The sequence below is a fragment of the Mycetomoellerius zeteki genome, unplaced genomic scaffold (genome assembly GCF_001594055.1).
Source record: "Mycetomoellerius zeteki isolate Tzet28-1 unplaced genomic scaffold, Tzet1.0 scaffold149, whole genome shotgun sequence".
Classification (NCBI taxonomy): Eukaryota; Metazoa; Arthropoda; class Insecta; order Hymenoptera; family Formicidae; genus Mycetomoellerius; species Mycetomoellerius zeteki.
In genome coordinates this window covers 2,201,531-2,217,719 of record NW_017256436.1, presented here as the reverse complement: position 1 = coordinate 2,217,719, position 16,189 = coordinate 2,201,531, and the positions used below count along the sequence as shown (strand labels likewise).

General features: G+C 40.9%; 1 protein-coding gene across 2 annotated transcripts in view; it reads left to right on the top strand.

The window, feature by feature from the left end:
• Positions 1 to 13,006, top strand: part of knockout (Stork-head domain-containing protein knockout) — an 80,149-nt gene extending 67,143 nt beyond the window's left edge. The window contains exons 4-8 of one of the 2 annotated variants that reach the window (XM_018444313.1): positions 6,594 to 7,049; positions 9,516 to 9,722; positions 10,178 to 10,341; positions 10,674 to 11,153; positions 11,410 to 13,006. In XM_018444313.1, coding sequence (XP_018299815.1) covers positions 6,594 to 7,049; positions 9,516 to 9,722; positions 10,178 to 10,341; positions 10,674 to 11,153; positions 11,410 to 12,582 — 2,480 coding nt within the window. In that variant the 3' untranslated portion in view covers positions 12,583 to 13,006. Of the gene's footprint in view, positions 1 to 6,593; positions 7,050 to 9,515; positions 9,723 to 10,156; positions 10,342 to 10,673; positions 11,154 to 11,409 lie in introns of both variants that reach the window. The other variant, XM_018444312.1, reaches the window with a different exon arrangement.
• The last annotated feature ends 3,183 nt before the right edge of the window (positions 13,007 to 16,189 follow it).

Here is a 16,189-nt window from a genome sequence, read left to right as displayed (position 1 = left end):
GAATGGCGACTTTTTTTTGCATGTCTTGCGACATTGATTATCCTCGTAATAACTTCGCTGCGTATTGTCTCCGATAATGTATACGCTCGCGCATTTGCGTACATCTAGAAGTCATGGACGCATGCAACTTGCAGATCCTTATATGCACATGTGTATGCGTGTATGTGTCTTCTCGGAAAGTTAAGCGGCTTACGTTCGATGGATGCGAGAGGCTAGAGAAAGTCCGTGTACCAATATACTCTGTTTCTCATATGGATGATAGCGCGGGAATACGCGAACGTTTTGGCATTACGCGCAGCGTATTCGTTCGGAGGTGATAAAAAGAAATGTAAGAATATTTCCTGCTAATAATTCGAGATGACACTTAACGACGACGTTTCGTCGGATGATTAAGGACACGCTACCGAGCTCATGAAAGCTTTATTTAAGGCGGTAGTTAAATGCACAAGTATACGACGCTGTCCGCGAGATATGTCGTCATTTGCCACCTGCGTAGGACCATAGGAATTCGCAACCAATGACACCACGTGCTGCTCGTAGGCGTACGCGTGGTGTAAAATACACGTTATTGAAAAACTGGGTCCTGCACGAAAGACAGGTACTCTCCAAGCTGTTAAAACCTCCCGCATTCATAGCTGAATCCAACCGCGCGTAATTTCAAGCTCTTTATGTCTTTAATATAAAAATTTGTAAAATACAACAGCAGACACACACACACAAAGCACACGTTATAATACGCATTATATAACGGTGAATTGTGTGTTGTATATAAAAAGATATAGGAATATTGCAACGTCTATAATAAAGACACTCATATTCGAGAATTTAATTAAAAATTTCTGATTTTAATTAAATTAAATCAGAAGATTTTATCTTTAATATAAAAACTTATAAAATATAGCAGCGTTCACGTCATAATACGACTTATTTAATGTGATAAATTTATTACTTATTTAATGTGATAAATTGTCATATATAAAAAGACATTGGATATTGCAATAATTAACAGCTCATATTCGAGGATTTAATTAAAAAATTCTGATTTTTTCATTAAATTAAATTGGAATGTTTTTATTCGAAACATTCAAGATATTTTCTTTACGATGCGAATCGTTTAAAGTTTAAGCATTTCTTATTTACAGACTGAATATTTCGCGATGTCTGAGCCAACCGAACGATGTTTGAGTTAGCCTTAGGCAAAGATCATTAGAGACACAGTGTGTTCGTCACTGTTGTCGAGTGGTGTGCACATTGTCGCGACCCGGATTCGATAGTGGAATAACTCTTCGAAAAGATCACGAGCGCGTATCGTTTGCTGTGATTTGTTGTCACAAGAAATCTAGAGGTCTATTTTTATAGCTTTTGTACTTAAAGTGAAATAGGTATATATTGTTTGAAATTTGGTGAAAGCGAAAAGGAAAGTTTCTAGTACCATCCAACGAAGCAATAAAAAAACCAACTTGGTACTCAGAAGTTACTCCGCGTTTGCAGTTTATACGTTATAAAGTATCTTCCAAAAATAATATTATCGAGATTCGTATCATTAGATACAGGCCGGATAATTGTACGATTTAATTTTCCAAACGATGTGACGTGCGGCGTATTATATGAAATAATATTCTGGAGATCTAGTCGCGAATGACGTAACATGTAGTCGGGAACGATTTCAACGTGGGCGCACGTTCGCATTTTAGATCGAGTTCGCACGTTTGAATTTAATGAGTGCTCCATTTGATTTCGACTCGCTCCTCGTGTTCTGTGTCACGCCGAGAATTCGCGTTTGCTTTCGCAGTAGGCAAATTTATTTCCAACAGTGCAACAGCAGGAGCAGCGGCAGAACAGCCTGAAATATCGGGTACACGCGCGTGTCTATTTATTTATAATTGACTCGTGCCTCTTACATAACAGCATTCGCATTCCGCGTACAGATAACAAAACGGTCGGTTAACGTCTCGGCAGGATTATTGACTGCTGACTGGGATGCATAAATCCAGTAGGAACGAATGAGAAACCTTCGTGCGAACCAGACATTAACTAACCACGCCTTGTCCGAAAGGATTGTAGATTCTTTGTGCACTTCATCTTCTTGTGCACCTGAGAGTTTCACTTTCATCGAAACTGCTGCTCTCAGGGTTGATTTCACCAACATCGGTTTATCAGACTTTAAATAAATCATCCATCTGTATTGCAGCTAACTTTACGAAAGAAAGAGGCTCATTTAATTTAATTGATCAACGTTGATAGTATCGACCCTTAAGGCTATTCCTATAAGCGTTGGAGTTAATTAATCACCCATTCTTTTTTGGACAAAATTAAGAGGGGAAGTGAATTAAGAGTCCGTCAGCTCTTTAATTAATTTATATCCGTTTCTATCAATAAAGATTAACTTTAACCTCGATTCAACTTACTCTTCATCTTTTTCTAATTGTTAGAACTAAAGAAAGATGTAGAATTAGTTGAATCAAGATTAAAATTAAGCTACATTGATAGAAACAGGCATTAGCGTTATTTGTAGGAGCATCGTCTGTAGAGAGTAAAATGTTCAGCCTTACTTAATCTTTCGGATAAATGCGGTACCTTTTAGAAGAGTGAAAAGATAAAATGGTTTCCGCGGTGCTGTCAACGGCTGTTATACCGTGCAATCAACAATCTAACGTATGATTAATCTAATGTACGATTTCCGTATTTGCTCTCGCGCACACTGACGCAATCCGACAAAAAGAGACCGGCGTAAGATAAACAAATGAGGGAGAATGAGTCGCTAGAATCGATATATGGCCGGAGGTACGAAGTGGCGTCTTAAAGGATTTACATATAATCAGCGAGCGGGTAGTCGCCGGGGACTCGAGGAGAGTATACACGCGATTCAAAGGTCGCCTTGTTACGAGGTGATTCCTCGAGTGGCGAGTGGTCTTTGCTATTTCTCATGAGCATAGCCATAAAGGCGGCGGAGGTCGACCGACCGACCGACCAACCAACCCGACCAACCAACCAACACGATGGATCACAGCGATAAGGATATATGCAACATGTTCTGCAGCTTGTACAGTACACCGGAAGTGATCCCACCGCGTTCGCGCGCGCGTTTCAAGGAACACAGTCCGAGAAGTAACGCAAGTCTCGTCGTTCCCGTCGGCAGCCACCGTGTCTTGTCCCCGCGTTTCTGCGTTCGCCCATTGCGCTCGCGGTGATATTTATCGATATATTTTTCGCGTGGGCGCGGATCGACCCGAATGCCAGTCGGCTCTACCTTTTACTTCGGGACGCCAAACAAATGCTGTCTACGTGGGCAGCGCGGAGTAGTATTATAATAAAGTCTCGTGGAATGATAGAAAGGTGCAGGATGCTAATAATAGCCTTTCGCAGGGTCGCCGCAGGTCGGCAGGTGTGCTTCGCGGTATATCTACTGTTTCTCGATGGATCAGTGTCGTCGACTTCGCGTTGTTATCGCGAGTTTCGTGATGTAGTCGCATTGAGAACTTGAACAAGTTGAGAAAGAAACGTTTTAGCTTGCACGCAATGAAAAAAAAAAGGTAAATGCAGAATGACTCCCTTCTCCCCGATCCAGTTACCTGATTTTATTTGGAGTACTTTGTACTCGGATAATAAGAGTGGCTTTGTACAACAAAATGACATTGCAATATTGAGATCTGCGATCGAGAGAAAGCCGTAAAACGATAGAGCGACGCAGGAATCGAAACAGCCGTCGATGCGAGATCGGTTCTTTTAAATTCTAGATGCCATAGGCATAGACGAGTCGTAAAGCATAAGCCTAACAAAAATAAGAATAAACCGTTAATGGCCATTTGCACAACCGCTAGTTGGGTGGTAAATGTCCATCGGCCATAAATCGTCTGTCCCGATCGGTCTTATATCGCGCGCCGCAACATTGGAACAAAACGACAAATAGAGCGGTTTGACGCATGCAGAACGCTTTCTGGAAAATTTATGGCGCGCGTCTAATTGTCGGTGTTCTCGGCGTACGTCTGAAATTGCGCACGTATCGCTCTGACGGTTTAATTTTAAGAGCAAAACAAGTTGATAAGATTTAAGCCGAGTTATCCGACGTCATCTAATCGTCCAAAAAAAAAAGATCAAGGATAAGAAACGTAAAAGAAAAGAAAACCTGGCAAACGAGGCAAAAGTCTCGCGATGTCACGCGAGGAGCCTTCCCTCGAGAGTTTGATCGCGACAAATTCGCACGTACATATCTCGCCGGCCGACCTCTCCAATTCGGAGATAATGCACGCCGATAATGAGTGCCAGATAACGCGCGCGGAGAACACGTTCAGGACACGTTTGGGACGGGATTCTCACGACATGGAGCTGCGAGTCGATAAACATCCACGCTCCAGAAACCGACGTATCAGGTTCCATGATCCCGATGGCCTCGCTACGATGTCCGTCTTTCCATCTGTCGTCGACGAAGTTCCTTGAAAATTGTGCAACGGAACATGGCTCGTTTTCTTCATGATATCCCCGGTACGATGACGTATAGATCATGTACTTTTTTTTAATGCCGCGCTCGCGTTCGCAGGATAAGATCTCGCTCGCGCCAATGAAACCGAAACTGGCCGCTCCCACGTGAGCATTATAGGTGCCGCTTGTTCAAAGCTATACGACGTGGTAATTCAATTGACCGTCGTATTTGCGAGGAGAGATATGTAAATAAACGACATAAATAAATGATGTATAGAGTTGAAGTAGATTAACTACTGAGATTAACTACAAGATTAATTTTACTGAGCGTTAAATGAGATATCGTGTATCAGAAACGAATATCTTGAATGAAAACAAGGATATTTTATTTCATTAACTAAACTGTACACTCGAGTCTCGACTGGATGTTGAGCGTGAGAATAATTTCACTAAGTATAACCGGAGTGTAGAGTAGTCGAAGTCTAAATAGACATCTTCGTATTCAATGAGCATCGAGCGTGAGAATAATGTTTAAGACGAAAGTGGAAGCATTGCCGAGGCTGTGTGCCTTTTGCGTATGACCCGGCTTTATAAAACGAGTACATATATCAAGCGGAGATAGATGTCGGTGTAGAGGCGGACAACGAGACAACTTGTCCTGCCAGCGAGATACCCCGAAAGAATAAGAGCAAAGGAGAGCTAGGAAGGCGGATTTATTCGGCCTATTTACAGCAATTGTTTAACGGGAGCTCGTGAGGCGGGCGTTTTCTACACGTTAGTTACACGCGTAATTGGAGATCCGCTCTTTCCTGTCTTGCCCTGTCTTGCGAATAACAAAGGCAACCGTTGACAGACGTGCAGGGAAATTGCAGAGTTGCGCCTTAGAGAAGGCGGGCCTGCGATCGCACGAACTTTAAATAGAGCTCCTCTCCGCCGGCTTCAAACCTTTAATTATACACGATCGGTGGAGCAAGTGGCTTCGCGAATGCATTGTTGAGTTCTAGCATACTATCCGCGATTACATTGATTAAAATATTTCAGCGATCTAAAGGAATTGTAAAAGAACGGTTCACGTTGGCGTTGGCAGTCGACTTTCCCGTACTTCAAACGGAACTTCTCTATCAGTAGAAATTCTTAATTATGAGCGCGATCAGACAGTGATTTCACAAATAGATATTTCTGATGCGCAACGAATCTTTTATGACTGAAATAAAATATTTTATCGTGCATAATATTGTGATATGTGTGTAAACGAGCGTTGACGTTGGCATTGACTTTCTCTGTATCGACTTCGAAAAGACATTAGATATTCGACGCACGAACCAAGCGCGGGCCTCGCGGGGAATTTCGAGGTCCTACCCCGAGTTTAGAATAATCCATATTCTTTTTGTGGGCGTAAACCAGATGTAGGAGAGCACGCAGTCGTGGTGTCGCCAGGTTACCGTAAAACGTGACTGGAAGAATAAGGATTTCGATTCTCTCATAATACCACGGAGCCGTTGCCGCCCGGGCTTAATAAATTCGCCGTCTTTTTCATGTTCACCAATCGCGTTTGTTCTTTGACTTTATTCGTGGAAGGAATTCGATTAATTCGTAATTGGAATGACTGTATCTCTGCTCCGTTCCATGAGATCACGAAATCGACATAAAACCATCCAACGTGACTTTTTCTCATCACCGTGTGTTTCTTAATGAAATACTTAGCGGTCGTTACACGTATGGAAATGCGAACAGCCTCGATTTGGTTTAGAAAGGCTTTAACACGAATGTAATTTAATTTGTATGTGTCACCAGTTTCGTAGAATAATGTAGAGTAGAGTAGCTATTAAGTTTAATCGACGACAGAGCCTTGAAAATAAAATTACATAACCGGGTCAAAAGACAAACAGAAGTTTGCTACAGCGGCGATAGAAATAAATAGAAAATATAAAATTATGGTATGATCTTATTGTTCATTTTATCTCCGAGGGCACTAATGCGATGAGCGGTCGTAAAATCCGGCGCACGAGATCATAACGGAGCAAAATTGGTATTGAAGCATAAAGCAAGTTACATAAAATGACTCGGCCGGATGATAACTCGCCGTTCAATTAATTCGTAGAAAAATAACGTGGCCTCCGGATGCTCAGACGAAGACGTTCGCGCATTAACCTCGAGTCTCTCTCGTTTTGCAGGTGATATAGAGGACTGTCTAGTGGCTCCAGTTTCCCAAGGTCAGTTCACGCCGCTGCCAGAAGCCTTATGCTGGGCCATTCTGGAGCTGACTTCCCAGAGGCAGGCGGCGACCTTGGACACCCTCAGATCAGCCCTGAGGAACGCCTTCCCGGCTATGCAGAGGCCCAGCCGAGAGCTCGTTTACGACGCGCTCGCCAAGCTCATGCAAGAACGAAAGATCTATCACACGTCTCAGGGCTACTTCGTTGTAACGCCCGAGACCAAAAGGCTTAGACGTGACTCCGGTAGCTCCAGGCGGTGTTCCAGGGACGTGAACGGGTCCAGAGGTCAGGGTAGCATGCTGATGAGCAACGACGAGGCGGTGGCACTCGTACACGGCGAGATGCTCACTCTGCGAGACGGCGATGTTACGCATCAAGCTGTACAAACGAACCTGGCGGACGTTATTTGCGGAGGTAAGACGAGTCTCGCTAATTATTTTCTGAGCCTGACGTCACCTCGAGCTATTTTCTCAATAGACAAAGTCTATAATTTACTAGCTAGTTTCATGTAAACGTGATGACTTTCGAAGAAAATTATTTTTTAACAAGTTCCTTTGCCATTTTTTAAAAATATTTTAGTTAAAATGTGGAAACGTGATGTAAGAAACGTGTAAAAGTTGTTAGAACAGACAGGTTATTAATCACAAGAAGCGTAGACATATGTTATTTACGCTTCCACGAGGAAGTTATCGTGCAAGAAGTTAATGCTGCGAAAATATCGGCTGTATATATCGCGCACAAAAGATGGTGTTGGGTGATGACGCGATTAACGTGCTTTCGTCTTCATTCAGTAGTATCCGCAAAGTTCTTTGCGTCTTATTAGAGTGTCGCGTATCCCGTTGTCTCCTGCGGTACGCGAGGCTTATCCGCGAGGGAAAGTTCCCCGTAACCATGTTTCCCGCCGCACCATCTCGCGATTGATATCGCGAGATAGTTAATTTATAACACATTGCCGATCAATTTATCGCGTTAACATCGTTTTTACGATATGAACGTGCATTACGCGGAACCGAATTTATGTTTCAGGAAAGTATTAAATATAGTTCAACAGAGTGGAGAAATTCTTGTTGTTAAATAACATAGCCGAGTGTTGCCGAGAGAAATTAATGTACGCTGCAGGCGTAACATAAAGAGTACAGAGATGCGTTTGTATTACTTGTAATGTCTCGTATAATTTTTGTGACGTCGAGGCTCAATGACAAAAGGATACAAACGAACGCACAAAAGATGAACAGATAAACAGCGTGAGGCTGAGATCGATTTCGCCGTATCTCGCGAAAGGATGCGCAGGAAGCCGGAGCCCTCGTAAAACTTGCGAGAATGAACTCGCTTGTCCGGCAGACCGGTCGGTCCAGGCAAACTCGTTCGGCACGTGTTCGGGAAACGTTCCGATTGTGTCCAGGAGGAGAGCAGTTCGCTAAGCTGCTCACTCTCCGAGGCCTTTTTCTGCTGGCGACTCGACGAACGAGTCGGGAGAACGTTTATGTTGTTGTCGTCCTTGGTAGCCACGCAAGCCTCGCCGCCGGAAGATCGTCAATTCCTCTCGCGATCGCGTACGAAAAATCAGTGCGCGATCTTAATTTCGCTTTTTACCACGTTCGCGGAAATGTCAGGAAGAAACAATGTTCGCCCTCTGCCATATGTCCACGTTCTTATTCCTGATATTCGTTGTCAGTGTCTCTCAGCCAAGAAACGCTGCCTCAGGTAGAACACAAAAAATCATAACAAGATCAAGATGACGTCAAGTAGAAGTCATTTTAGAAAAGATCATAATGTCATTTGACGACACTTTTGACGATGCTTTTATGATGAATTCTTGGACATAATAATGAGATTTTTAAGTGATTTTTTTAAATTATTCGTCATTGTATGATATCATTATGTGTGTGAGTTTTCTTTTTATTTCTACTTGATGATCATCTTTCTCATTATGATTTTGTGTTCTACCTGGGGCGTCGATTACACATGAAAAATCCTGATGCAATTGTCGTTTCGATTATTGCCGCAACAAGAACTCGAGGAATTCTCTTCTATCTGCGGCTTTTTATTATCTTTGACAAAAAATTCTCGTGTTTCGTGATATATCGCCAAGTGAGACCTTTATACCACACGCACGCGGAAGCTTCTTGCGGTATATTCTTTTTCATTCTTTTTTTTTTTAACATGCGTCGAGTGTGCGTCCGTGCAGAATAGAGCCGCCAACATCAGCACATATAGAGAACAAGAAAGAAGGAAAGAGAGAACGGAGTAGAGAAGCTGACGATGCCTGGAAAACGTTTAGCACAACCAATATATTAGCTATTGGTCACGACATTGTCTACCGTTACATACGCTGTCGACATCATTGCGGAAAGGGGGGAAGGACCACAAGTATATAATCTTCCTACTTTTCTCTCACTCGTTTCTCGACTGATTCTCACGCCGGTAACCCACTCGTCGTCGGTTGGTACGTCGGCGTTTCGCCCGTGGCTATGTACCAAGATGAAACTCTCAGGAATGAGGGTATTCCACTTTTTTCTTTTTTTTTTAAGCTACAACGCGGTTCGATCATGATATTAATCCTTTTAACTGGAGTAACGCGTCGTCTCGGTATTCTGATATTTGCACATGGGTCTTCGCGTCGCGTAGAATTTATTCTTCCCAGTCTCGGTCTGCTCAATGTGGTAATCTGAATTTACATGATACTCACACGAGAATACTTTCCACGATCATTCGTCTTATTTGACAGATAACAAGCATGAGGACCGTTAAATTTTCAAGATACAGAAATTATTAGCATATTTTTTAAGCATTTCATTCGTTTTATATCTAATTAATTTTATTTACATGTATAATATAATAAAGATGAGTTAAAAACAATTTTGTCTGTCTCTCTTCCAGGAAATCCCAATGATAAAGTCCTGTTCGCCAGGTGTCGGTCGATGCCCGGCCGTCTCGAAAGGCGACACTCTCTGCGGCTTTGGGGCTCGGCCAGACGTTTACACAGAAGCGGAAGTTCACGGTCTCTACCGCGACGACCCGAAAGGAGTGATACGTCTTCCAGCGCGGAATACGCGAGTACCGACAGTGCGCCTCACAGTCCAACCAGTGAGTCTAATCGGGAAAGGGATTGCATGGTGATGGGTGACTGCTTTATTTAATGGGTGATGGATGAATCAGTTTTATTAAAAATGCTTTCGACTGTTTATAACTGTCCTTTTAAAAGCGGAATTTCGGAACTCAGCCTAAAATTTTCGCACTTACTTAATTATATTTATATTTGCAAGCTGTTCGAACGATTTTTAATCGTTGTCTTGGACGGCTATTTCTAGTATATTACTCTTTGAGACTAACGAAACGTTCTGATTATATTAGGACAATTATAAACAACTGCTACGAAATATTCTACATACATATGTATATCTATAGATCGTATAATACAATCCAGATTGTAGCTTCTTAGTCACCCTATAGCTGGCGAGCCCTTTCTCGATCCTCAGTTTTCTAACAAAGCGCAAGAAAATCCAAATCCCTTCCTCAAGGCTTTTCTGGGATTTTTTCAGAGAAGATAGGCCTGCTCTCCAGGCTCTTTCGGCGGAGCACAAGGAGGAAGGGTGCACCGTTAATGGGTACTTTCAGTGCTCAGTATCCTCCCACCGAGTGGTTTAATCCGCGGGTCGTACATTTGCATAGCGTTGCCACGCAGACAAGGGCCGCCAGCCCTTCGGTAAGTTGCATATAGGTATATTTCCCAATAAGAACCAACAAAACAAAACTTTTTGCACAGCACTTCTAGCGCCGCAAGGCTAATTAACCGGTTCCCCTGACAATTAATGAAAATTCTTGAGTCGACAACGTATCGAGCTATTAATAACGTTGAACTTGAAAATTTAATAATAGTAATAAATAGAAATAGTATAAACAATTTAAATAATTTAATTAGAATTGAATTGTGTGTGTGTGTGTGTGTGTGTGTGTGTGTGAGAGTGGAAAATAAAAATTCCTTGATTCCGAAGAGTTTCGAATCGCGAAATCAGATCGATCAAATCTTCTTTTCAGATGATGGAAGGTTTAGACCAATCGCAGGCTAGTTTCCAAGTGTGGGATGATTCGAGCTCGGTGCGATCGGCCACTTTACCAAGGCGACATCGACGTCAAGCCAGCGGTGACTCCTCGAGTTTATTGGCTAACTCGACGCCAAGAAGCTCTCGAAGGCATCGGTCACCGTGCTCCACTCTACCAAGATCCAAATGCTCAAGCTTGAGCAGATGTACGTCTAGAGCGTCTGTTCTACAGCCCAGTACCACCAATCAGGAGAGTTATCAAACGCGTAATCAAACGCAGAATGATAAAAATTCGACCAATTCGTCACCCAGTAGAAGCGGTGGTAGCTCTGGTTCAGTTAGAACAATGAATGCGAGTACGGCTAAGACGACAACGTTGGGTAGGCCCAACACTAGGCAGTCCAATTCAAGAAGACCGAGTCATGACTTCAGCAACAGTGGCATTAAGTCGACCAACGGTTCCCCGCAGCATAAGGTGGATTTGTAGCTCCGTTATAAATATGTAACAAAATATTTGCATGCGTATATACTTTCCTCTGACAAAAAAAGGGACTCGTAAATATTTCTGTCCATTAAAATGTATCAAAATATTTAAAATTTTAATGTTCTTTGTATATAGCAATTAAATGATTAATTTTTGTACAATTTTTTAACCTCTTTAATTTTTTAATTTTCTTCGCCTTCTTAATTTTTCTTTATATTCTCTTCAATAAAAAAATTTGTATTTCAAGGTGCTGCAAAAAACTTCGTCGGGTCATTCGTCTCATTCTAGCGGCAAGTCAATTTCCAGTACGAAATTAACTTGTTCGCCATTGAAAACGGCCACGCTATCTACGAAATCGTCACCGCTCAAAGTCGTTCAGCAAGGTTCGCTGACTCCTCTGCAAGAGGCGCAGAACTCGATAACTCTTCAGGTGTCCACCAATCTAAGCCCGTCATCACAGGAGCAACGGACGATACAGAATAGCGTGACGCTGGCCTCCAACACGACTAGTACGACAACCATTTCCGGCTCGCCTGGCACGAAGATCTACGTTCAGCAGAATAACTCACCGATGAGGTCCGTAATCACTTTCGAGAACGGCACGGTGAAGACGAAGATTGCCGAGAAGGAAGTCATCGATTGCAAAGAGAAGCAGGAGAGAGAGCTAGTGGCCGAGAAGGCTTACAAGACCCGGGTGGACGACGAGAAGCTTTTTAAATCGAAACTAGATGACGAGAAGCTGAACAAACCGATCAAGGTTGAGCGTCCGTCATCACTCTATACGCCGAAAGATCCAAAAACGAGTCTTCTGCTGTCGGAATCTGACAAGGAGAACAAGCCGAAAGTCGAAGATGAAGTGCCTAACAAGCTGAAGCTAACGAACCGCTTGAACAATAGTCAGGCCCACTTGATCGACGCCTCGGCTAACAACGTCGACAAGAACGCCCTGGTACAGGAGGCTGCCGCGTTGTCCACCACGAAGAACACCAACGACGCGATGAACAACTCACGTAAGCTTAGCCTGTCGTTATCGAAGGACGCGCTGAGTTATCGCAATCTACTTCATCCCGGTTCGAAGAACAATATCGTCTCGAACCCGCCGTCACCTACCAAGTCGTACGACGGTTTCGGTGGTTCTTTCAACGACGTATACATCGAGAATCTCGAGACGGTGAAACAGCAGCGAGCTCCTCAGGGCTCCGAGCCCAACTTAGAGAAGACTGTGAGCCGAGGCTCGGATTTGCACTCTTATCCCAGTCTCAGCGACATGCAGGTTCAGTTCACCAGCCTAGCGGCGCAGAAAATCCTCAAGGGCTGCCCGATTAACAGCGTGGATACCTTGGGGGAGGTGAACATGGCGGCCGCCGATAAGCCCAACAACTGCGACGTCACCGTTCACACGGATTTCGGCCTCGTTTGAATTTCATCCCCCTGAACATCGATTATTATACCATAAGGGTGGGTCAAGGAGCTATTGATCCTTACGTCCTATCTGAACATATTGCGTCCATGAAAAATAACGTGCCTCGAGGAGCAGTACCTATCGAAGAAACGTCACTAACGCCTTGCTTCTCATATGCGAGAATAGAGAGCTACTTTTTAAAATTTTTGTTTATTAGTGGAAAAAGGTCACGGCTTGCGTAAGAATATTACACATGGAACACGCGTAACAGTTACCAGTGATTTGTCGTTTACGTACATTTCTCCTTCCTGTGTCTTTGAACGAACCGTTCGTGTTCCTGAAAATTCGCTGTGCCAATTTTATTTATATTATCTACATCTGGACTAATAAGATCAAATTTTCAATCTCGCTTATTAGTATTGCTTTGCCTTAAGCTTAAGTATCTGCCTCTCTCAAAAATGTTATCCTGAAATAATTGCTCTGTTTCTTGGAATTTACAAATATTTTTTATACATTGAATTTCATATTAAATTACTATGTAAATCGTGCAATCAAGTAGCAAACAGGCAAGACATATTTTATCTTCACGTTTGCACTTAAAAGGGATAAATATTAAAACATTAAAACTGCGTTTTAATATTTCTGTTTTCATTATTAAGGCAAATGACAATTGTCGTCTCATTCTCAAAAGTATAGAACCGGCTTTTAGCAACCTGTGAGTATACAAAATACCTAGCTCTTTTCAAATTTTGAGACATATAGAATATTTTCCAGCAAGAGACATAGATGACACAATGTAACACAGTGAATCATTACGTCTTTGTTGTTTGCCAAAGATGTTAAACAAAGATGAAATGATTACTGTGTAAATTGTGTTACATGGTGTTCCTTGCTGGAAAGCCTTAATATAGGATGCGAGCGCATCGCAACGTTGTAACATCAGCAGTTTTGCGTCGCTTTACTCGAGCTAAAGTGATTTGTCAAAGCAATTGACATTTCTCATGTACAACGTCACGTGCGACTCGCAAACGAAGAAGAATAAATTTTTCCGAATTAAAGCACTGCCACTTTTTTATGCACACGGAAAGGATGATTTTGCTAAAGTATTTAAAAGTTTAGCTAAAGATTTGAGAATAAATTTTGTTGAGCTATCAAAATACAATAATTATATAGAATATGCTCAAACTAATGATTAGAATGTCAAAACTTTTTACAACATTGCTCATCGTGAGTTTCCTACATAATAATTTTAATGGTGTAACAAAATTATTTTCAGATCTGTATCTACCTCAATTTTTAAATACTTTAGCAAAATCGTTCTTTTCATACATATTTATATTTTAAGCATTTTTCGTACTAATTTTCGCCAAAAGGGATGACGATAAAAACATTTCCAGGCCTTCGTAGCAAAGTAAGACTAAATAAATGGTACAGCGAAGACAGATATGTGTATACGCGATGTGTAGACAGGGAGATTCTTGTAAAATTTCTTTCGAACGATAATATCGTAGTAAACAATGTCGAGCGTTATTAATAGCAATATCGACAAATTAATAGCAATACCGTCCCCAGGAAGCGCAGCTACATAGAAAAGATTCACGAGAATTGCGTCGCACACAGCGGAGATTTGATATCAAATATACATACGTTATGTGTAGAAGAAAGGCGTTTTCTCGGAGAGCGCGGCCGGTACCATTCGCAATTAGTGCAATCGTAAATCTGTAAGTGCCAAAACTTATCGTAGTACTTAATAACGACTGCCTTAAGAATTCCGTTCGCACGGCGATTTCGCGGCGCGTTTACCGGCGACGACAGTGACGATTTCGGTAAGCGCAAGCAAACGCGCGAAAAGAAAGGAAGAAAGTAACACTATTCGCGAAACCGTAGTCTTAGAAAAAAGATAGGCAATTAAGCGAATACGGCACGAGAGAAGAAAACGAGACATACCCGCTTTGTACATTTCTTATTCTGTACCGCAGATTAACCGATCGACGACGTGGGTTTGCGATCGCCGTTCGCTCTACGTTTCAAAAACGTCGACTTTTCGCTTACACCTTTAAATCACCTAATTACTGCAGATATTACCGTCGATTGATTTAATTACGAATCGTACATCAATTAATTTGCTACAAAGATCATAACTTGTGAATGTTATTATAATTTGTATGAGTTATTATGAGTATTATAATTCGTTTTTTTATAATGATTTAATGTGACTTAAAAATATATAGAATATAATTTTTTTAACATTGATTTTGAACGCGCAAAAAGAGATCGATATAAAATTATTTAATAAAACCAAAGTAGTGTGATATTAAAAATTTGGGTGAGGAGAGTGCTAATTGGGGAATTTCTTAAGGGCAAATTAAAAATTTGATTAACTTAATCAGTGATCAACTTATTAACAGTTTAAAATTTCTAATTGTATAATATTGTCTCTAATTTTCTGTTATACAATATGTTAATAATTCGACAAAATTAATAAATTAACGAAATAATGTTACTTGATGTCATTTTGTCGAATTATTAATTTTGTTGAATTATTAACATGTTTTAAAAAAGATTAGAGACAATTAACGAATTTTGCAATTAGAAATTTTTATTTTAAACAATTTTACCGATCTGGAACGAATCGCTGATTAAGTTAATCGGAATTTAATCGAGATCACCCTTGAGACATGAGAGTCATATTTTCTCGGGAAAGTCGGCGTCCGCGCGAACGTTTTCGAATCCGCGCCTCTCTTATTTCTTATCAAAACTAACTTGTAGAGTATCATTGTATAATCTTACGTATCATTATAACAACGAAAATATATGAGTAATAAAAGAACTGAAAAAGAGCGCAGGAGTCTTGTATTTTTATATCGTTACCAGACTTACCGTCCCGATATTCGAAAAATAATTTTGTCTGATCACAACCGCCATGACGATTGATGCTCGGCGCCTCGGAAAGAAATCATCGAAATTTCTTCAGAAGAATCAGCTAATCACATTCTGAAAATCAGCAAAATATATGTATATTAATTGCAGATTACAAGGAATTTATTCGGGTCTGTTTTTTATTCCTCCACTAGAATTTTCTTTTAATCAAATATATTATACATTCAGTTTTAAATTTAAAAAGTACATTAGTTCAACTAGAAAACAAACCTCTTGTCTCCTTTATGCCCATTTTTATCAATGTAGTTTAATTTTAATCTTGGTTCTATTTCCACAAATGTCCCTGGTGAAAAAATATCACTGAAATTATTTCACGTTTTGAAACACTTTTCAGCAAAATTTTAGCATTTTAGAAAAATTTCAATTTAATTTCAGCGATTTTTAGCTGAAAAATTCATTTTCAGAAAAATTCCGACAAAATTTTAAAGAAATTTCAGTTCAATTTTGGAGAAATTTCAGCGATTTTTCAATATATTAGCTGAAAAATTCACTTAGTGAAATTTCAGCAAATTTTCAGCAATTTCGCTGAAATGTTCCAAAACGTAGAATATTTTCAGTGAAATTTTTTCACCAGGGGTTGACTGACTTTAATCTCGACTTTAATTTACTCTTCATTTTTTCTAATTCTTAGAAAAGGACAAAAAGTAATCTACGTTAGAAAGGACATTAGACGTATTTCGAATTA